This window comes from Ctenopharyngodon idella, chromosome 16, assembly GCF_019924925.1.
Source record: "Ctenopharyngodon idella isolate HZGC_01 chromosome 16, HZGC01, whole genome shotgun sequence".
Classification (NCBI taxonomy): Eukaryota; Metazoa; Chordata; class Actinopteri; order Cypriniformes; family Xenocyprididae; genus Ctenopharyngodon; species Ctenopharyngodon idella.
Window position 1 is genome coordinate 21210022 of NC_067235.1, and position 22933 is coordinate 21232954.

At 35.7% G+C, this 22933-nt stretch overlaps 1 protein-coding gene across 1 annotated transcript in view; it reads left to right on the forward strand.

The window, feature by feature from the left end:
• Nucleotides 1-22933, forward strand: part of snap91a (synaptosome associated protein 91a) — a 53260-nt gene that overhangs the window by 20349 nt on the left and 9978 nt on the right. The window contains exons 3-19 of the mRNA XM_051865255.1: nucleotides 4827-4902; nucleotides 5118-5220; nucleotides 7595-7688; nucleotides 7981-8092; nucleotides 8194-8300; nucleotides 8398-8439; nucleotides 13498-13559; nucleotides 13707-13712; nucleotides 14337-14349; nucleotides 14797-14933; nucleotides 15028-15110; nucleotides 15673-15687; nucleotides 16172-16345; nucleotides 18760-18840; nucleotides 19766-19993; nucleotides 22317-22397; nucleotides 22651-22719. Coding sequence (XP_051721215.1) covers nucleotides 4827-4902; nucleotides 5118-5220; nucleotides 7595-7688; nucleotides 7981-8092; nucleotides 8194-8300; nucleotides 8398-8439; nucleotides 13498-13559; nucleotides 13707-13712; nucleotides 14337-14349; nucleotides 14797-14933; nucleotides 15028-15110; nucleotides 15673-15687; nucleotides 16172-16345; nucleotides 18760-18840; nucleotides 19766-19993; nucleotides 22317-22397; nucleotides 22651-22719 — 1483 coding nt within the window. The remainder of the gene's footprint in view (nucleotides 1-4826; nucleotides 4903-5117; nucleotides 5221-7594; nucleotides 7689-7980; nucleotides 8093-8193; nucleotides 8301-8397; nucleotides 8440-13497; nucleotides 13560-13706; nucleotides 13713-14336; nucleotides 14350-14796; nucleotides 14934-15027; nucleotides 15111-15672; nucleotides 15688-16171; nucleotides 16346-18759; nucleotides 18841-19765; nucleotides 19994-22316; nucleotides 22398-22650; nucleotides 22720-22933) is intronic.

Sequence of the window (22933 nt, forward strand, 5' to 3'; positions counted from 1 at the left end):
AATGACATAAAGAGCAAGAAGAATGAATGATAATGGAAGGAGGGTGAAAGAACTGATAGCTTGAGAGGAACTGACAGAATTTCAGAGAGGTGCAGCTACAAAGGATAATTGAATAAATATGAAGCCACATATATGCGGGCTTCATATGAATAGGCGTCACTATGTTATAAAAAGTAGTCGGGACAGTTATGGAGGTGTGCACATGGACACGCTGGTTATGACGTCATGGGATGACAAAGGCGTAGCTAGTGAATATTAATTAGTGCGCAAACAATTAAGCAATCTCATATATTTATATACATTGTGTCTCATTCACTAAACATGTGTATGCACAAATTTGTGTGTGAAATCTGCATATGAACGTTTTCACAAACAAATCACGATTCACCAAAACTTTTGTAATAAAGTTTATTCTGAATATATGAAAGACATGTAAGAACAACTTAAACCACACATACACAATAATCATATATGCTATAATCCAAAGTTTGGTGGCCTTATAAACATGGCAAAAAAAGAACATGCGTGTAATTTTAACACATTAACGGTTTTTGTTACCACATCCCATGCTTCTTTTTTTCCTGTTACGCCTGTGGACACACTTTTAAACAGCACACCTTTTGTGGCTACTACCTCCTACAGCAAAATCTCCTATTCATTATCGGTTTCTCTGGACAAGTGCTGCATTGTGGAAATTGAAAGCCCTTATATGGAGCTGGTTTGGGCGTGTATTATGCAAATTACCAACCTCAGGTACGCGGCCGCTCATTTAGAATACTCCGAATTCATCAACATTAAAATTCATGTGCGTACGCATGTGTTGTGAAATCGGGAAGAAATTGTTTTGTGAGAAGTTCAAATTTGTTTATAAATATGAATAATGTACGCACTTATTAGTGAATGAGACCCACTGTCTTTTGAAAAGTTTGGGGTCAATAATATATTTTAATGTTTTTGAAAGAAGCCTCTTATTGTCACCCCTAGTCTGTCTGTGTCGTCTTAGTTTCACCTTAACAGACTTTCAGTTTGCATTCATCTATTCCTGTTTTCCTTTGTTTAATTTTCCTGCTACTCCTTTTTTGTTATGGTTACTAATATGATTTGCCATCACATTCAGCTGTGTTATCGTTAATCACCTTGTTTGCCTGTGTATTTAAGTTCCTGTGTTTTCAGTATTCTTTGTCCGGTCTCAGTAATGTTACGTTGTGTTTGTTTGCCTGCCTGCCTTCTGTTAGAGGTACCTAATAATCTAATAATAATACCCAATAATAGATACCCAATAATAATCTGTTAGAGATTATTAAAGACTGTTTGTACTTGAATCATCTTCTTCGTGTGTGTTCCTACAACGTTCCCGTGATACTTATGCTTACCAAGGCTGCATTTATTTGATCAAAAATACAGTAAAAACAGTAATATGGTGAATTATTAGTAAAAAAATTTTTTTAAATATTCTATTTTAATATATTTTAAAATGTAATTTATTTCTTTAATGGCAAAGCTGAATTTTCAGCAGCCATTACTCCAATCTTCAGTGTCACATGATACTTCAGAAATCATTCTAATGTGTTGATTTTTCAGGATTTTTACGGATGAATAGAAAGTTCAAAAGAACTGCATTTATTTGAAATAGAAAACTTTCGTAACAATGTAAATATCTTCACTATCACTTTTGATCAATTTAATAAATCCTTTCTGAATAAATGTATTAATTTCTTTAAAAAAAAAAATCTTACTGACCCCAAACATTTAAACAGTAATGTATTTTGATGCCTAAATGAACTTGTGACATATTTCATTTGATAACTTTATCCATACATATTCAATTGCCACTGTAGGATTTTTCAAGTAAAAGAATCCATAGATTAGCATTTGAACACAAAGACAATGATTTGTTCATCTTGTGATAACACTTTCATTTTGAGTAAGAAAAATCGTCCAAACAATGTATGTCATAACAATAATATATAGTAGATGAGCTCACTTTGCAGTATTCTAATTAAAGAGAGCTATTCAATTATTATAAATGTGACCTGCCGGACTGCTTTGTCTGAGGAGACAGATAAACTGCTTCATAATCTTCCTCCTAATGTTTAATTCGTTATGGTGGATATCAGCGCAAGGAGAGACAGAGGTGCAGCTGGATAGTCAGACAGGAAAGTCACACTCTGGAAGAAACAATTTAACAGGGTGTGTGTTTTATAACATCAGCCTATGTGCTTCTACAGGTCACATACACAAGGAAAGTATTTACCTTGACACATGGATATTTGAACTGGTTAGTAGTCTGACCTAATTGATTAAAAGTGTTAGGTACATTATATATGTACATTAATCTCCCCACAAGCCTCTGTATCGATCAGCTGACACATCAGTTAAACTCTGACTGGCAGAACTAAAAAGGCACAGCACACAGAGATGATGTAATGCTGGGGTAGGTTTGATTTGTGTTGTAGTTGAAATTAAATATTTGAACTCTCCAGAAATCACTTTGAAAAGGTCATCCATAAATAGATTAAATAATATATACCTTCATAGTTTTATACCAGAATTCATGAACCAAACATGCAATAAATCGGTTTCTTTCTTGTTTTCTAGTAAAATTACCTAATCAAGACTTGAGATTAAGAAATTGAGATTTGAGAAATTACATCAGATAATAAGGCTTGTCTGTAGAGAATATGTCTTAAACTAAGCATTTGTTTCTTACCATTTTTTGTTTTTTTTTCTTGTTTTAAGCATAAATCTAACTACATATTTTCAATAAAGATCTAATTCAAGATATGTTCTCTGAAATTAAAATACAAACAAGTAATAATCATATTTTTACTGATTGTTGCAAGACAAAAAAATTATTTCCAGTTAAGTATTCATACTGTGTGTAAGCAAATTAGCTCAAAGAAATATGAATAATTAAGCATAACACGTTATACTTAATTATAAATATTTGAATCAGTTAATCAAATTAACTTAATGTAGCTGAATTAATATTACAATCAATTAATCTGTTCGGCCAGCGAACACTCAGTATTGATCGTCTATTAACTTTTCAAAAAGGATATTTTCCGTGGCCACAGAAAAATATCGTTTTTTTAGCATGTAGCTGTGATCGAAATCATTATCAGGGACATTGGTTTTATAAGTAGATCAGAATCAACTCGCAAGAGTGTGCACACAAGTTTTATTTAACTAAATCACAAACACACACACATACATGCATTCAGTTTACCAAGGGAAAGAGAGAGCTGAAGCAGAATACAGGAAAGCAAGAAGTTACAGCATTGTTTGAAATTCAACAGATCAACAGCCTTGAGCAAACCATCAGTTTAGTTTTAACAGGCCCTTCTTTAAAAGGGGTAAGGATACTTAATGTATAAAATAATGAGACTAAGTTTGATACTTGCATGTCTCGACAATTTGAATTAAAATGTCCTGATGCAATTTGTGGAGGCTCCCATTGAATTTTTGCTGATATTGTCTTGATAAAAGAGAACCAGTTGGATTCAGAGGATCTTTGGTGAATGGAAGGTCTAGGCCGAAACCTGGCACAAGCTTGGGGTTCCTTAGAAGCTTCTAGTACAGCATCATCTTGACATCAATGTTTTTCAGTAAAGGAAAAGAGAGAGTGTGATCTTGTGATCAGTGATTTTAAAGGGTGAAGATGTCACACCCTCTTGAGGTGTCTGAGCCAATAAGGAATTGTCCCTTTAGAGGGAAGTTTTACGAGTCTTTGTTCTGTAGCAAGATATTAGCATAAGACATTGGATTGGACGAATGAGAGAAGAACCTTCTAGATTCTTATAATACTAATGTGTCACAGAGTTAGCAACATGTAACATTAATTAACAAACAGGAAACGGAAGTTGGAGTCCATCGATACCAAACATGCTACCCATGTGATTTTAATTAACTATAAATTTGCAACTCTGAAACATTAATACCAAAATAGTTCAAAAGAGAGAATTAATACATAGAGTAAACCCTATAAAAGGAAAATCATGAAAGGGGAAAATTGGATACACGTTTATACATTTCTCGTGTGGTTATATATAGAATATATAGGATTAAGAGGGTTTATTTGTCCTTCTCAGAAAGAATGAAGTCAGAGTCACAAATTCCTGACGGTCATAAAAAGTTCTTATCAGTTTTCTTGTGTCCTGTAACAGGACTCCTAGTTCTGTCTGTGTGTTAGCTTCATTTGGGATGCTAGTTGCTAAAACTTTGAAAGAGTGAGTTTCTGGATTATTCATTAAATATAATGAATAATTGTGTGTCTGATTGGTCCAGACGCTACAGTGCATGGAACCATACAGCATGTTTTTTCTAATTATTTTGATTAGTGAATATTTTCAATTTCATTTCCTATTCGCTGCTCATTTCTGTTTTCCCTAGCCTTGTTTGCCTGCTGTTTTTCATTAAATGTGTCAAGCTGCATAAACGTGTTTGTAAATGAAGGCTGTATTCACTGTTCATATGCGTTGAGTGTGCTGGTCTTTCTTGATAAAGCCTCTGCCATTATTTCCATATTTACATTCACTCCTACTCAAAGCTTTAATGTGAGTTCTGAGTGATTAATCATGAGATGATGATATCGGTTTAGTAGCAATGAATTCTGTTTCTTCACCGATCCACAGTTTTCATATGCAGTTCTGCATTTCTTATGCATCTCTCTATATCTCTGTCAATTGCTGATTGGACCTTTTTTTATTAATTGAGGCCAGTATTGAAATTGTAGTCTTTTGTGTTCCGAAAAACAGGTTTACATCTGAATTATAATTCCATGTGTGCTGAAAATATAACTGCATTTTTGTCTTTTTTTTTTCCAGAGGTTCATCCAATACCTGGCCTCCAGGAACACCCTATTCAATCTTAGTAATTTTTTGGACAAAACTGGCTCTCATGGTAAGTAATATTTCATGCAGTGACAGCAGCTTCCAGTCAAAATCTTCTTGTGTGACATTAAATCACTATAAAAGAGTTATGTGAGCTATAATTAATTGCACTACTCTTAGTTCTTATTTGATAAACTTTGATGTCATGCCCACTGCATACATTTGAATTTGTCTATGAAATATAAATCATCAGTCTGTTGTATTTATAAAGGCTTATACTTTCAGGTTACGACATGTCAACGTTTATCAGACGCTACAGTAGGTATCTGAACGAGAAGGCGTTTGCCTACAGACAGATGGCTTTCGACTTTGGCCGAGTGAAGAAAGGGTAAATGATTCTTCTGCTACATGGCTGTACCCTGAGTTAACATTGGAACGCTACTGTGCAGTAACAGATTTGAGTGGGATGCTGGGAAATCAAGGACAACCTTGAATCCTTGTGATGCTTCTGTTGAAAAAGCAGTTATTTTCACCAGGTTCCTTGCTCCCTTGGAACTATTGTGAGTGTGTGTGTATGACTTTGATAAGTAAAATGGGCCATTACTCAGAGGCTGCCTACTGTATGTTGGTGACCAAGGTCTCACTGCAGACGCAATGAAGGAGCTACAACACATAAATTGGCTGACATCCCAAACACAATGGCAGCTCATGGCTAACAACTCAAACACACACATCTGATGATTAGAGACTTGTATATTTAATTCATTCTCTAAGGAAATAGTATTCATGCTCCCTGAACAAGGAAATCTCCATTTGACCATATTTGGCTTCGCTATATTACTTATTATAAATGGGTAGATAACACAACCTATTTATTACTTTTTCATCAAAATTTTAGGTTAAAATGTATGTGAATGTATGAATGAAAATGTATATTTTAGGTGCTGCACAATTTCTGCCATTTTTAATCACTACCTCACTTTAAATGGTCATATGGTATGACGAATACATTTTACAAATAAATGTTTAAAATTTTAAAATTTAAAAAAGTATTTCATGTCAACTATCCATGTATTTAAATATATATATATATATATATATATGTATATATATACACACACACTATATTGCCAAATGTTTTGGGACGTCTGCCTTTACATGCACATAAACTTTAATGACATCCCATTCTTAATCCGTAGGGTTTAATATGGAGTTGGCCCACCCTTTGCAGCTATAACAGCTTCAACTCTTCTGGGAAGGCTTTCTACAAGGTTTAGGAGTGTGTTAATGGGAATTTTTGACCATTCTTCTAGAAGCGCATTTGTGAGGTCAGGCAGTGATGTTGGACGAGGAGGCCTGTCTTGCAGTCTCCGCTCTAATTCAACCCAAAGGTGATCTATCGGGTTGAGGTCAGGACTCTGTGAAGGCCAGTCAAGTTCCTCCACACCAAACTCGCTCATCCATGTCTTTATGGACCTTGCTTTGTGCACTGGTTGCGCAGTCATGTTGGAACAGGAAGGGGCATCCCCAAATTGTTCCCACAAAGTTGGGAGCATGAAATTGCCCAAAATGTCTTGGTATGCTGAAGCATTAAAAGTTCCTTTCACTGGAACTAAGGGGCCAAGCCCAAACCCTGAAAAACAACCCCACACCATAATCCCCCCTCCACCAAACTTTACACTTGGCACAATGCAGTCAGGCAAGTACTGTTCTCCTGGCAACCGCCAAACCCAGACTGATCCATCGGATTGCCAGACAGAGAAGCGTGATTCGTCACTCCAGAGAACACGTCTCCACTGCTCTAGAGTCCAGTGGCGGCGTGCTTTATACCACTGCATCCGACGCTTTGCATTGCACTTGGTGATGTAAAGCTTGGATGCAGGTGCTCGGCCATGGAAACCCATTCCATGAAGCTCTCTACACACTTCTTGAGCTAATCTGAAGGCCACATGAAGTTTGGAGGTCTGTAGCTATTGATTCTGCAGAAAGTTGGCGACTTCTGCACACTGTGTGCCTCAGCATGCGCTGACCTCTCTCTGTGATTTTACGTGGCCTACCACTTCGTGGCTGAGTTGTTGTTGTTTCCAATTGCTTCCACTTTGTTATGATACCACTAACAGTTGACCGTGGAATATTTAGTAGTGAGGAAATTTCACGAATGGACTTATTGCACAGGTGGCAACCTATCACGGTACCACGCTTGAATTCACTGAGCTCCTGAGAGTGACCCATTCTTTCACAAATGTTTGTAGAAGCAGTCTGCATGCCTAGGTGCTTGATTTTATACACCTGTGACCATGGAAGTGATTGGAACACCTGAATTCAATGATTTGGAGGGGTGTCCCAATACTTTTGGCAATGAGCTAATTTGAGCTAATATCTTCTTTGTAACATTCATGGCAGCTAGCCAACATTTCCGGGCATTCTCACTCAAAAAACAATAAAAGAACAGGATGCTTGGGAAAATGTATCCTAGTGAAATTTTTACAAAACATCTAGCACTATTTCCTACAAATGTTGTACATCTGGACAGTCCCAAAGCATGTACATCAATGTTCCTATGTTCCATGGCCTACAGAAATTACAGTAAGGGTGGGGCTGATCTTAACATTTAACCCAAGAATTGTTGTTATACCTGATTTTGGATTATGTTTACTTATAAACGACATTAAAAATGTCATTTATAACTTATAAATGTACTTATAAATGACAAATGACTTTTTTTCTTTTTTTTTTAACCATGAATGCCATGTGTTTCTCAGTGCTGATGGTGTGATGAGAACAATGTCTACAGACAAGCTTTTGAAAGGCATGCCCACGCTGCAGAGTCAGATCGATGCTCTGCTGGAGTTTGACGTAAGTCTGCTTTCTGTCATCACAGGCTGATACTGTTACACTGGGTACAAACTTGACTAGCATCACATCAAGTTAGGACAAACTTTTGCTAGATACAAATATGTGACAGTCATTTTAATGATGTTTTCACAATTTGAAAAATAATACAGTCTGTATTTTGTTTACTAAATCTTTTTTGTTGTAAGTAGCTGGTCAATTTCGACAGCTGGTGAATAAATATATTCACAGCTTGTAGAAACATTAATTTCTTTGACTTACCTTTAATTCTTATTCTCTTGCTTTGTTGTTTCAGGTTCATCCAAAAGATCTTGTAAACGGGGTGATCAATGCTGCCTTTCTGTTGCTCTTCAAGGATCTGATCAAGTTGTATGCCTGCTATAATGATGGCATCATTAATCTTTTAGGCAAGTCTTTGTTTTTCAGATGGCAAAGATAGCAGTTTGACATCTGCAAGATTTGACACAACTTTATGACTTACTATGATTACCTTGTTCAATTTTTTTAGAGAAATTTTTCCAGATGAAGAAAGGACAATGCAAAGACGCATTGGAAATCTATAAAAGATTCTTGACACGAATGACCAGAGTCTCCGAGTTCCTCAAAATTGCTGAGGTAAACCATGTATTTTTTGTAATTATAAAATGTTCAATGAAACTTGCATTAGTGGTTCATAGGTTATGTCATATAATCTCTCCTTTTTGCCCAACAGCAAGTGGGAATTGACAAAAACGATATTCCTGAACTTACGCAGGTAAGGCTCTGTTTAAATTGCATTTTCCGCCTTTTCGTTATTCCTCATGATGCCAACACTCTCCACGTCAGTACTAACAATGCATGTCAGTGTTGTGGTGTTGTTTTAACTTGTGTTGCATGTGTCGTAGCCTTTGAATCCGAGAAATCCCAGCAGTTTTAGACAACTGAAAGGTTGTTATCCTTTCCTGGCCATTGGGCCAGTCATAGACATCCATGTGCTACATATAAGTGGTCATTCTTCTCATGATGGGGCATTTGTCAGAAGGGTGCGTGTTCGATGGATCCATCATGTCCTGTGCCCCCTCTGGCTGATTGACAGATTCTGTACCTGTCTTCTTATTTCAGCGGTGCAGATTGATCACACAGGCTGAGAGTGTGAGTAGTGTGTGGTACTTTCCACTTTGGGAGATCCTGCAGTTGAGGAGAAAGCAAAAGCCAATACTCATTAGCACTCATTAAATAAACTGCACACAAAATCTCATTTTAGAGTGAACTTGGATGTGATTGAAGGATCATGAGCAGAGTAGCAGCAATGCTTGCTGTCTGAGACAAGAACTTAAGCTGCAGCCACATTTGCATCCCAGTAAAGCTGAAGAATCACCAAGAACAGAGTTTCCACAAACATTGAGACCCATTTAATATGTTGAACAAATTTATTTGCATAAAAACTATTTAAAGACGTCTGAGAATTTTGGGAATTTCAGTAAATTTCTCTCTAATGGAGTATTTAACTGAGTGGTGCCTCCATTTTAGATGAGCAAAATATGGAAATAACTGGCACGTTCCATGAATATGGAGAACTTTGGTGTCCCCTGACTTTTTAAAAAGCATTAAAAGCACAAATAGCTTGTTTTTCTGTTGTAAAAGCTATTATGATTTTGGTGATTTTGGCCTTTTGTGCACAAACTTGTTAACGTGATTTTCCCTGTGTTACAAAAAATGTAACATTCTTTAAAATTGTGACACTTAAGATGTAATACAACATGACATTACAACATGACATTATTTATTCTTTTTATTTTTAGTTATTTTATTTTATTTTTATTTTTATATATATATGAGTAACAACTATATTTACAATATATATATATATTCATTTTTTTGCAAATATAGTTGTGTTGACTGCCTCAAGCTTTCAACTCTGCTACCCCAAAAATTAAAACAAATATTATTTTTTGAATCTATAGAAATATAACTTTATCACTACAAAGCAAAGCCACTACAAAGTAACAGCTTAATTTAGACTAAATATGCTTGCAAATTTGTTACTCATTGTGCTTCTATTTTAAATTTTGATGTTTATTTAACATTTATTGCTCAAAATGTACTAATATATATATATATATATATATATTCTCAATGTACTATATATATATATATATATATATATATATATATATATATATATATATTAAATGTTATAAAATAAATAATCATTGTAAATTCTAAAATTATTAGAAATAAAACTGCCCATAAAATAGTATGTTTGACCTAAAATATTACCCACCTCCTGTCACCTTGCCATTTATTGAAAAACATTTAAAAAAATGACATATTTTTTAAAATAGTTTCAGTCTCCCGTTTTATGCTCTATTCATGTAAATTGCCAATTCCTTTTGAAACTTAAGTATCAACACAGCAAAATAAAAATAAATAAATAAATAAAATCAAGCTTTCAAACTCTAGCAAACAGAAGGTTCTAATGGTTTTGCGGTTGTGGAAGCTCTGTTATGAGATTAGGAGAGTTTTTCATGCTGGCAGAAACTAGGAGGCTTGCTCTGAAAGCATGCTGTGTGTGATGTCAGGGAAGGATGGTTGCCTTTAGATACTCTGGATCAGCAGAAGAGTTTAGGACGTGCTGGAGGGAGACGTGCATGACTGCCTGGGTTCTGGATTTGGCAGTGGTTGTTAATAGGTTTTGGCCTAGGATGCCCAGCTGTGTAGCTCGAAAAATTTGATTAATTTTAAAGGGTTAGTTCACCCAAATATGAAAATAATGTAATTTATTACTCACCCTCATGTCGTTCCACACCCATAAGACCTTCATTCATCTTCGGAACACAAATTAAGATATTTTTGTTGAAATCCGATGGCTCAGTGAGGCCTGCATAGCCAGCAATGACATTTCCTCCCTCAAGATCCATTAATGTACTAAAAACATATTTAAATCAGTTCATGTGAGTACAGTGGTTCAATATTAATATTATAAAGTGACTAGAATATTTTTGGTGCGCCAAAAAAACTAAATAACGACTTATATAGTGATGGCCGATTTCAAACACTGCTTCATTAAGCTTCGGAGCGTGGAACGGCATGAGGGTGAGTAATAAATGACATTATTTTCATTTTTGGGTGAACTAACCCTTTAATAGGGTGTATTAATGTTCTACACAGTTTATTTCTAGATATTCCCTTAAACCCTATTTAAAGGACTCAAGTATATTGAAATACTTTGATAGCTGCATTTTGCAAGTTTGCTGCATCCTTATGTAATCAGTTGTGCATGCAAAGTCTACACAACCAAACAGAATTATTAAATTGCTTTGTTTTGTCAATTTGTTTTGTTTTTTTTAGCTTCTATTAGTGTGAAGAAATATGAGTTTGAGTTTAAATTCAGAAAAGCCCGTTCCTGTTCATTAAACTCTGTCTTGATGCAACCCTTCCTGCTCACACTGCAATTAGAAATCAAAATAAACATTTTAACACTCATTTTTTAGCTTTGCATTTTTCAGTTCATTTTTGTCACAACAAAAAAAGCTCTCATATCTTACAGGAGCTAAAGAGAGACAACACACACATTTGTGTTTAACACACTGTTTAAGGATCACTGTTATCTGCTCGGTATAGAGCGCAGGGTAATTAATGGATTAATTGTATGCAAATTAATCTCCATTATTCCTTTGTAAATGTTTATGACAGTGTGTGTAACTGTGTTTGTGTGTGTATGACAGAGAGAATGGGAAGAGGTGAAAGATGTTGAGTGTATGCTTCAGGTTAGTGTATTGGTGTATTGCGCAAACACCTTAGCTCAACCCCCAGTTCTCAGAGGCACTTCTCAAGCCAGTAATCTGTCTGCTAGGACCCCAGTGTAATTGCCTCAGAGTGCTGCCATGAAGGATTCGTTTAGCTGCCACTGCTAGAATTATTGTAGGAATTATCATACACTATTTTAACGAACAGCAATAGGTTGTGTATATTAATTATACTTAGGTATACTCAATTCTGATTGGTCATCTAGCTGTATATTAAACCACTCATTCAGGTAACTGAAAACTGGTGTTGTGTCGAAATCAGTGACCTACAGAAATCTTATCATGTGTGTGGCTGGAGAGTTTAAGTGCTTTATCGAGTAAAGCACTGGTTAATTTACTTCAAGAAATAATTGCTATTGGTTCATTATGATTAGCCATGTTTCCATTCACCTATTTTAATGTGAATGTTGGGAAATTGCAAAAAAATTGTGGATGGAAACTAGGGCTGGGACAATACATCAAATCTCGATTCGAGATATGAAGAATCTGGAGCGATTCCGCTATTTTCCGATGTATCGCGATTCTGAGCTTAGTTTATAAACAGCAGATGGCACTACTATACGTGCTTTAGAAACACTTGTACACTGCCTGCTTCCAGTTCCTTTACACACACCACTTAAACCTAAAATAATCATTCATAAAGTTAAAGTCAAAAAAACATTCTGAGCCGAAGTGTGAGTATATTTAACCATTTGCATGACTCAGCTGAACTCACGAGTTTTTCACGAGTGTGCGGTTAAAAACTAGCCTAGAGCGCCATCTGCTGTTAAAACTAAGTTCAGAATCAATTAGAGAGATAAAATATCAGGATCAATCCAGATTCATTGTATCGATCGAGAATCTATGTATATTAAAAGATCCAATTACACTTCAAAATATTTTTTTTCCAAAGATGGTTTTTGTCATTTTAGATAGTTCTCAAAACACAGAGATATTTTCAAGTGCTCGTTTTCCCAATAAGTTTGGATTTGGTTAGTTATTTGATGCTGAAAAATGGGGTGTAATGTCATGATTGACAGCTGTGCTTGTGATTGAGTCATCAGTCATCATTTTAATACAGATATTTTGTGCTAAGTTCCCAGGAAGTCTCCTGTCCACTTGGGATGGAAATGCTTTATTCACAATGCTTTATACAATCCAATTTTGAGTCCAATTTGCTACTTAGCTATTGTAATATTTTTCTGTTTTACCATTATGATTGTTGTTTATGCATCAAATACAGTAATAAATCTGTGTTAATTGTTAATTTACATTGTTATTATTATTATTTTGTACAGATATTACAAAATTATGTATTATGTGAACAGCTACAGACATACAGCAGGGTCACCAGATCCGACAAGGCACCCCACTCAATCTGTACATGATAGGTAGTTTAATTTATGATACTAATGATGATATTTTTCCAGGCCTGATCAAACACTATTTAATGATCAAGATTTGAGAATTGTAAAGGATTTGTGGCATTAGATGTCATGTATATGTATGTTAGATGTGTGTATTTTGACAAGACCTAGACAATCAATAGAAGCTCTGTGGTATTATGGCCCATCAAATCATATTACCCTAGACCCAAGGCTTTTTATTCAGCTTTTATTTATGAATTAACCACAAAAATGGACCAGATTTTAAATTTAGCTGTAATTACATGACATTTTTACCCATGAGATACACCCACCTGCGATTATGTGGCATGTCTAACCAATTATGTGCTCTGAATCTCTATGTTGTGCCTGAATGCATGAGTGAGCATGCTGCAGTGCATTGTGGGCCCCACTGGGACCATGAACTAAAGCATTGTGCTCTGTATCCAAACCTGCATGCATGCAGGGAGAATGTTTTACTTACTTTAAGTCTATTAACTCTATTAACTCTGTTATAGTAATTTTCTAGTATAATCTGTCCTCTGCCTGTCTTCATTCATTGTTAGTAGCTTGACTTTGTCTTTTTGTGTTTTGTAGTCTGAAACTTTGTGTCCTTAGTGGTAGGTCACTTTAACAATGCGTTGTTTTGTGGCTTTGTAGGCCCCTGAGAGTCTTCTGGAATCTCTGGAGACACATCTCAACACGCTTGAGGGGAAGAAAGTGTAAGTCCTTAAAGTCTTCTGAATAATATGAAGCAATAAAATAAATAAAGTCTCTCTTCTTGGATGAATGAAGCTTTTCTGCAGCTGATAATATCTATACTTTTATTACAAAGAGTAATACTGTCCCTCCTTTCCTTATGTTAACAGTGATGAGTAAGTATTTCTACAGAATGTTTGTCAGAATTCACTTGTACGTAAACATGATTATATTTTTGTACTGTAATGGTGATGTTGTCGTCATTGTGGTGTTCACAGTTCTATAGACTGATGGTTGAACATTTAGTTTTAAGTTTCAGCATTTTAAAGTGCTGAAGTTCCCTCTCTCTATAGAATTAATTATTTTTGGTCCAGCTTTATTATTAAGTTCACTCTGTACAAGCTGAACCAGACTGAACTTAACATACTAACAGTGCTAGCCTAGAATTGATCGATTGCTCAATATGAATTGATCGATTTTGAATTTGAATTTCTTCATTTCAGTGTCATGTGACTTGTATCATAACTGAATACCCCATATTCCCCAATGCATGCCAGCTGTTGATATATAAATTTAAAGGAAACATTATAATTTTTGGGATTGTGTAACTTGAAAAAAAAAATGAATTAAGAGGCAGGACAGTAATACTGTCTATTTTATTTTCATGAATGCATAAGTGCTTGCTGTTTGAAAGTGATCCCTCATATCATGAATTATAATTCCATTTAAATTTGAGTATAATATTTTGACAAAATTATTTCAAAAGCCATTCTCACATTCTTTACATTTCCTACCACTAGGTCACCTACTAAGGTGAGTAATGTGAAACATTTTTACAATTGAATTATGCAGTATTACAGTAATTTTCAAAAGTATAGGGTCAGTACGATTTTTTAATGTTTTTGAACATATTCTCTTATGCTAACCAAGGCTGCATTTAACGGATTAAATACAGTAAAAACAGTAATATTGTGAAATATTATTACAATTTAAATGAATCAAAACAGGATTCAGGATTCTGTGATGAAAAGATGTGATGTTTTTTTTAATGGATTAAAGTCTTTACAGTCACTTTTGATCAATTAAATGCATCCCTGCTTAGTTAAAATATTAATTTCTTTAAAAACATCTTTCTGACCCCAAACTTTTGAACAGTACCGCACATAATTCTGTACATAATTCTGTATAACACTATACAGTATTATTCATATTACTGTGTATTAAAATAAATAAATGGTAAATCCAACATGTCACATATAGAAAGGATCTCCAACAAGTAATGGAACGCCTGCTGGTACCCCTGCCAAAACCGCAGAGCCCACTTCTGCAGCAGCCGCGGTAACTGAGACCGTTGCAGCAGAGCCTGCAAAAGCAGCACCAGCTACAACCACCATCAAGTAAGTTGTCTTATTATAATACAAAAAATACAACCATCTGTGACATGTCCTTACTGTATGTGCATCACTCTCTCTTGTCTTTTTCTCTCTACAGTAGCGGCTTTAATGATCTTGTGGATTTTGATCTGTTGGCTCCAACTGCAGGGGCATCAGCGGCTCCCACAGCATCATGGGGAGGTGAGTTGATGTCATTTAATTTTGCTGCTATCACCAGCAATCACCGCTGTATTGAAGAATGTTGTTTTGTTTTGTTTTGTTTTTTTATTACATTCTTTGATATTGTTTTATCAGGTTGGGTCAACTAATCACATTTTTGGTTAAAGTTGTGCAAAAACTCCAGCATTTATTGTTACAGAGACTAAAAAACTGGAGTTTTAGGTTGTTATTGGTGTGTTCATCATTTATATCACCACTATATACTATTTAGTCTATTAAGCTGCACTGCGTGAACCATTTTCTACCCAAATTAGGCCAATTAGGGGTACTGTATATTTATCGTTTGGGCATTCTAATGAGTTATAATGACAGACTAATGGGAAATGTCTTTCCCTCTCTGCTTTTCTGCCCAAGCTTGTCAAGTCCCAGTTGTAAGCTGCAGTTTCTTTAGAAAGAAAAATTCTCTAAGTGGATCAGCTGATCCAGGGAGAGATCAAACATCTGTTTTCATCTAACACAATCTTCATTTCTTTCTCACTTCTTTCCCTTTCATTCCTGGCTGTTTTTTTGGCTTTGGTGTCAGATCTGCTTGGTGAGGGTGAGTAGAGATTATTTTTAGGTTGCATATACATGTGTTCTGTCCAGGAACTGAGACTTTAAAATGTATCATGCCCAAAAAAAAAAAAAAATTAAAATTTTATTTAATTTTATTAATGTTTTTATTTTATTTAATTTTATTGATGTTTTTATTTTATTCTATAATAATTTTGCAATCTAATAATAACCTAATAATTTTTTACTTTTTTAATTTTTTGAAAATCATTTTAAAATTTTAATGGGCATGACACCCTTGCGTCTTGTCTACAAGGAACTTTCTGAACAAACTTTTTACTGTCCGAATCTGCGTTCTTCTTTTTTAATCCAGCTGTAGCTTTATGAAGTCATTTTGCTAAAATCTCTCCACAAAAAAACTCCTCTGAGCTTTCTTTCATCCTGTCTACATCCATTTCTTGCCTCTCTCTTCTCCTCTGTCTTTCTGAATGCTGTGGTATGGTTGTGGCTTTGCTGTGGCGGGGTTCCAGACTCTCTGGCTGCTCCTGCCACTGCTGCCGCTAGCTCTGAAGCACCCCTCTCTGAGGCTGACTCTGCCTCCACAGTTCCCTCTGCCGCAGCCTCTGCTACCGAACCAGCAGCTGCTGCCTCGCTGCCAGTGCCTGCCCCCGCTGCCACCGTCTCAGACATGGATCTGTTTGGAGGTCAGTCAGGTCATCTCCAGGTTTAACTATCAGGGAAGAATGAGAGTCTTCCACTTTTTGGTAAATGTTTGGTTTGGGTACATTGGGTACATGGATTGTATTGAAGTCACTCATTTGACACATAACGGCTTTTCATGAAGGTACAGTAACTTGTTATTACTTTATATTTAAGTAAACAGATTTTGACTAATGGGCAAACTTAATTTGCCGTATTTTTCATGGCTTTTCCAATATGTGTCCTGAAGTCACTATTGTGTAGGAAGAAGATAATTAGTTCACTGGACCATATTTATTCATTTAGCAGACGTTTTTATCCAAATGAGGGCAATACCAGCAGAAAGGATTAATTCAAGGGAGGAAAGAACAGAAGTATTATTAGGCTGACCAGCTGAGTTGGCCCATTGTTTTATGAAGCATACTATAGCTAAGGATTAGCTCACTTGAGATCGCTCACAGCAGACATTTCAGTACAGCACTGATTATACAAGGGCAACTGCAAATAAGATACATCAGGTCACCTTGAACTGTCAAATTTCATGCCATGCAAATGTTTAAACCCAGGCCAGCTCAAGTCTAGTTCCACTTTGCCAGCAGAAATGTGATATTAATGTTTTTAAATTTGGAGAAAACCAACCAATTACACATTGAGTATAAGTTTAAATTGGTTTATTTTTTATTTTACTTCATAAATTAATTTTTTAAATAATTAGGGTTGCCAACTTTTGTATATATATATAAAAAAAAAAAGAATTAAGTACTAAAATGCATTTCAGATGCAATCACTTGGATTGCACTTGCTGTAAAAAATGTCTAATGCATGTTAATCAGTTTTATTTTAGTATTATTGCTAAATTAATAATAGTAATGTTAATGTTTGTTTTATTTTTATATTTTCCATTTTCATTAAATTTTTTATTAAATTATATTTTTTATAGAGAAACTAGAGAAAATTAAGTAAGTTCAAGTTTTTCACATATATATTTTTTGTTTTACATTTATTTTATTTCAAGTAACAAAAATGTTTTTTTTTTTATATAGTTTTAGTTTCAGTTAACTATAATAATGCTGCTGTTAAAGGTAGGGTAGGCAATTTTTTTTTATTTTTTTTTTATACTGGTTGAAGCTCTCTTCACCTCCTGATAGCACACAATAATAGAAGTGGTCTAAATATTTAAAAAATCACATATTTCTTTTGTGGAAGTCTCAGGACAAAAAAGTGTCTGTCCAATCATTGCATTTGGTCCGAATGCAATGATACGATGTCCTACCTGCTTGTCAACCTATGTGTTTCCATACCTCCGCGCACCCTGCTCGCTCAGACATCACACGTCATCAGCGCGTTCCGTAAGACTATGTAGAGTTGTAGACAGACCGTCACAGAGCTTTGCAAACAAACAGCAGCCACTTTTTACAGTTCCTCATGAACCAAAACAATGAGCTTATGCTGTGTTCACGGCATGTCGTAACAGTAATTACGAGATGGCAACCCGTGACATTCTACCCGTAGCTGTTCACATCCTCAGACTTGAATTTTAGCTTGCTATTGCTAACTTCTCTGAAATTGCCTACCCTACCTTTAATTTCTATTAAAGTTTCATACAACATTACAGACAGATTACTTGAAGAAATAATTTTTTTTTCCCATTCTAATCTGAATTTTTAACTTTTTGTTCATACAAAAGTCGTTAAAACATTATTTTAGTGTCCTTGTTATACATGTTTTATGTAATTATAACGGTAATAACTACAATTATGCATAATTACATGCAATTAACCCTAAACCAAACCCTATTCCTAACCCTAATATGTTTTACATGTTGTTAACTCAGTACTTAAAATTACACTGTAACAAGGGCACATTAAAATAAAGTGTAACCCAAAAATCATGTGCGGAATTAATGCAGTTCCTTCAAATTCAGGATAATCCTGTATTATATGTATGTTGGCAACCCTATCAGTAACTTACACTTTGTTTCGTACAAAGCTGTGCAGACTGTTGATTTGATATTCCTCTAACTAAATCAACAGTTGGTTAAAAAAAAACAAGCTTTTCCCCCCTCAGTTAAATTCATTGTTACCTGGCTATCACAATATCAGTCGTGATGGGGTTTGGAAGATCAAATGCTCATCACTGCCTTGGCTTTAGTTAACAGAAGCAATGCTGTCAAACCAAACACTCACTTGTTGGTCCTGACAGCATTGACAGGATGTTAAACGCAGGCTGACTCATTTCCCTCAGTGTGTGTGTGTGGACACACTGAATTAAACTCTATACAGCCCAGACTGGTCTATTTTACTGCCTTTTGGGTTGTATAGAGTGATTCTGTTCACTTATAGAAGTCTCTCTCTCTCTATCGCCCCTTCATCCCCGTTTCTTTTTCTCTGTTGGGTTTTGTTGGTCTGGTTCGGCCCAGACGCATTTGCGCCCTCCCCAGGTGATGGTCCGAGCGAGGGTGTGGCCCCAGCAGCTGCTACCGATGCATGTGCCGGATCTGGTGGGTGCTTATCCTTACACAAGATCCTTTAGCACCCTGCTCTTTATTTGTGTGTGTGTGTGTGTGTGTGTGTGTGTGTATGGATTGATATAAAAGGTTTGTGTGTAATGTGGGTGTGTACTTGAATGGAAACATTAAGTTCATCAACCGCTATGGTCAGCAGTCTGTGTGAGTGTGAGAGAGTGCATGCAATGCGATTTTTGTTTGCATTGTTTCAGTTATTAACCCTGCTTTTGCCCACACGATACAGCAAAATCACTTTGTCCATGACCTGCCTGAGCACATACATCATTCTCTGCAGGCACAATTGATAATGTCTCTCCTTACATTGCAAAAAATCATTTTTAATCATTATTTTGGTCTTGTTTTACAGTAAAAATATGTACACATCCTTAAAACATTAAAAGCAAAAGTGTAGGTTATAGTTTTTTTTTTTTTTTCTGGTTTTAAGAATAAACCTCAATAAATTATATTAGATTTAAAAAATATATTTTTAAAGATGCATTTTATATAATTCAAGATATATTCTCTGAGGACAAGTATTAATAATATGTGAAAAAATAACATTAATTTTGTTTTAAGGATGTTTAGATGTTTTGAAAACAAAACAAAATCTTTAAGAAAATGATTTTTGCAATTACTTTTTGCTGTTAAATTTACTAATAATTCAACTTATTTTTATTTCCCTTCCAGCTTATTTTCAGTATCAGTGATTCATTCTAACAACTTAAACATTTATTTTCATGAAGTTTGAAGAGCAAAAGCTTAGTGGTTGTATTTACATAATGCAGCTAAGTACTAAGGTTAATGGTGTCTTAAAGTGTGCTTTTTAAGGTAAAATCCATGTCCTCTCTCTCTCCGTGACTTGTTTGTTATATTAAACCTTCCCCATTCCATTTTCACCCCCCACCCCTCCCTAATAAAGACCCCTGGGCCACATCCGAGGGGAGCTCAAGCATTGCCCCAGAGCTGGACCTCTTTGCCATGAAGCCAGTAGAGAGTGTCGCTGCCGCAGCGTCCCCTACCAGCGCCGAGCCGAGCATCTCGCCAACAGCGGCCCCTGCTGTCCCTTCTCCTCCCACCGCTACTGCCACCACCACCGCATCTGCTACAACTGAACCTGTGGCCCCGCCAACACTAGACCTTTTTAGTGGTAATATTTCTGTTGTAATTCTGCCTCTGTCTTGCTTTTCTCTGCATTATGACAATATTAACTTGCTAAGCTAGTTCCCCAACATAATTAAGATTCTCTTTGTTTTATTTCTCTCATTTAGATTTCTATTTTATTTTTTAGTCATTCTGGTTTGTGAATTATGACCTTAACCACCTTTTCGGTTCTGAGGAATAAACAACAATTGTAAATATAAATATAAACATATGCTTTTGTTAAAAAAAAAAAAAAAAAAAAACAAGGATGCATTTAAGTGATCAAAAGTATTATATATTACGTAATAATAATATTATGCAGCACAACTTTTTTCAACATTGATAATAATAAAAAAAAATGTTTATGGTGCACTAAATCAGCATATAAAAATTATTTCTGAAGGATCACGTGAGACTGAAGACTGGAGTAATGATGCTGAAAATTCAGCTTTTGCCATAACAGGATTAAATCACTTTTTAAAATATATTAAAATATAAAGCAGTTATTTTAAATTTGTAATAATACTTCATAATATTACTGTTTTTACTGTATTTTTGATCAGATAAATGCAGCCCTGGTGAGCATAAGAGACTTCTTTCAAAAACATTAAAAAATCTTACTGAACCCAAACCTTTGATAGTAATATATATATATATATATATATATATATATATATATACACTATCTCACAAAAGTGAGTACACCCCTCACGTTTCAGGAACCATTTTATTATATGTTCTCAAGGGACAATACTATAGAAATGAAAATTGGATATACTTTAGAGTAGACAATGTGCAGCTTGTATAGCAGTATATATTTCCTGTCCTCTGAAAATAACTCAACATACAGCCATTATTGTTTAAATAACTGGCAACAAAAGTGAGTACACCCTAAGTGAACATGTCAAAACTGTGTCCAAAGTGTCAATATTTTGTGTGAGCACCATTGTTATTTAGCACTGCCTTAATCCTCCTGGGCATGGAATTCACCAGAGCTGCACAGGTTGTTGCTGGGATCCTCTTCCACTCCTCCATAATGACATCACGGAGCTGCTGGATGTTAGACACATGGCGCTTCTCCACCTTGAGGATGCCCTACAGGTGTTCAATAGGGTTCAGGTCTGGATACATACTTGGCCACTCCATCACCTTCACCTTCCTCAGCAAGGCAGTTGTCATCTTGGCGGCGTGTTTGGGGTCATTATCATGCCGTTCAGCCCAGTTTCTGAAGGGAGGGCATCATGTTCTGCTTCAGAATGTCACAGTACATGTTGGAATCCATGTTTCCCTCAATGAAGCAGAGCTGGCAGCAATGCTGGCAGCACTCATGCATCTGTTTTTGAAGCCAGCTTCTGCACCTGACGCACAGCACAAGGTCTCAACTTCTTTGATTCAACTTCTTTGGCCTGTTCCGAGTGGAACCCATCTTGGAAAACCTCTGTATGACCCTGGCCACTGTGCTGTAACTCAGTTTCATGGTGTTAGCGATCTTCTTATCCTCAGAGAGTTCTTTGCCATGAGGTGCCATGTTGAACATCAAGTGATCAGTATGAGAGAATTGTACTCAAAGCACCAAATTTTAACTGCTCTTATACAAGATCCACACATTTGTATGGTCCTGTCAAGCAGACAAAAACATGAACATGATGAATAGAACATGTGGCTTTGCATGGTTAAACAACATACAACTGTTATCACTTAGGGTGTACTCACTTTTGTTGCCAGCTATTTTGACAATAATGGCTGTATGTTAAGTTATTTTCAGAGGACAGTAAATCTATACTGCTATACAAGCAGCACATTGACTACTCTAAAATATATCCAAGTTTCATTTCTAAAGTATTGTCCCTTGAAAAGATATACTAAAATGGTTGCTGAAATGTGAGGGGTGTACTCACTTTTGTGAGATACTGTATATAAATGTGTATATATATATATAATTGTAAATCAAGAGGGGTGGTCAATGTCAATGATTCACATTTGGCCACTAAAATTGCACTGCAATCTGTCAAAATCCAGGATTTGCAGTGACCACATTTGTCCTGCAATCATTGTCTGGCTTTTTGACCATAATCTGAATGCTGCGGTTTGCATTGAGATTTGCAGACTTGATTAAACAGTCTTTTGTGCTACTTGTTCAGAGTGATTATGGAAAAAAAAAGCAAGCAAAGCAAAGTGTTTTCTCGTCTAAATGGTGTTTTTTTTCTCTCTCTCTCTCTCTCTCTCTCTCTCTCTCTCTCTCTCTCTCTCTCTCTCTCTCTCTCTCACTTGAAGCTGTCATGTTATGCACTGACTAGAAGCATAATGCAAATGTGTGTCCTTGTTTATAGATATGTTTGATTCTATGCCTGAGCAAAGCTCCTCCACAGAGCCCAAAGCAACCACTCCTAGCGTAGACCTATTTGGTGCAGGTACAGGAGTTGATTCCCGTACTTCTCTTGAACGTCTCGTCTCGTCTCTTCTAGTCTCACCTTTCTTCTTTCTCATCTGTTTTTTGGCCCACTCCGTCTTGGTTTGTCCTCATAGTGGAATGTGGACTTGTGCATGTTTGCACCCTCCAAAGCACGACTCTGTGTCTTTTACATGTTTCTTCTCCTTATTGATTTCTCTTCTCTTATGTTTCATCCTCCACTTCCTTTTCCTGCTTTTGGCTTGGTCTGGAAGATCTTCCTGCTGTCTCGCGTGGGCCCTCACCTTTGCCTGAGGCCAGTGTGACTGGTGATCTCTTGTCTGGTGAGTGTCTGAGGCTTGTGTATCTAAATGTAGAATGTTTTGTATGTTACCATGAATTATTGTTATATTATCATTTATAATGAATAAATAAATCATATTAATTCATAATTAATCACATTATTATTATTAATACTACTAATAATAAAATTTTATATTTTTCTACAAACTACTACTGTAATGAACATCTGTATTAAATTACAAAAATTGAAATAAA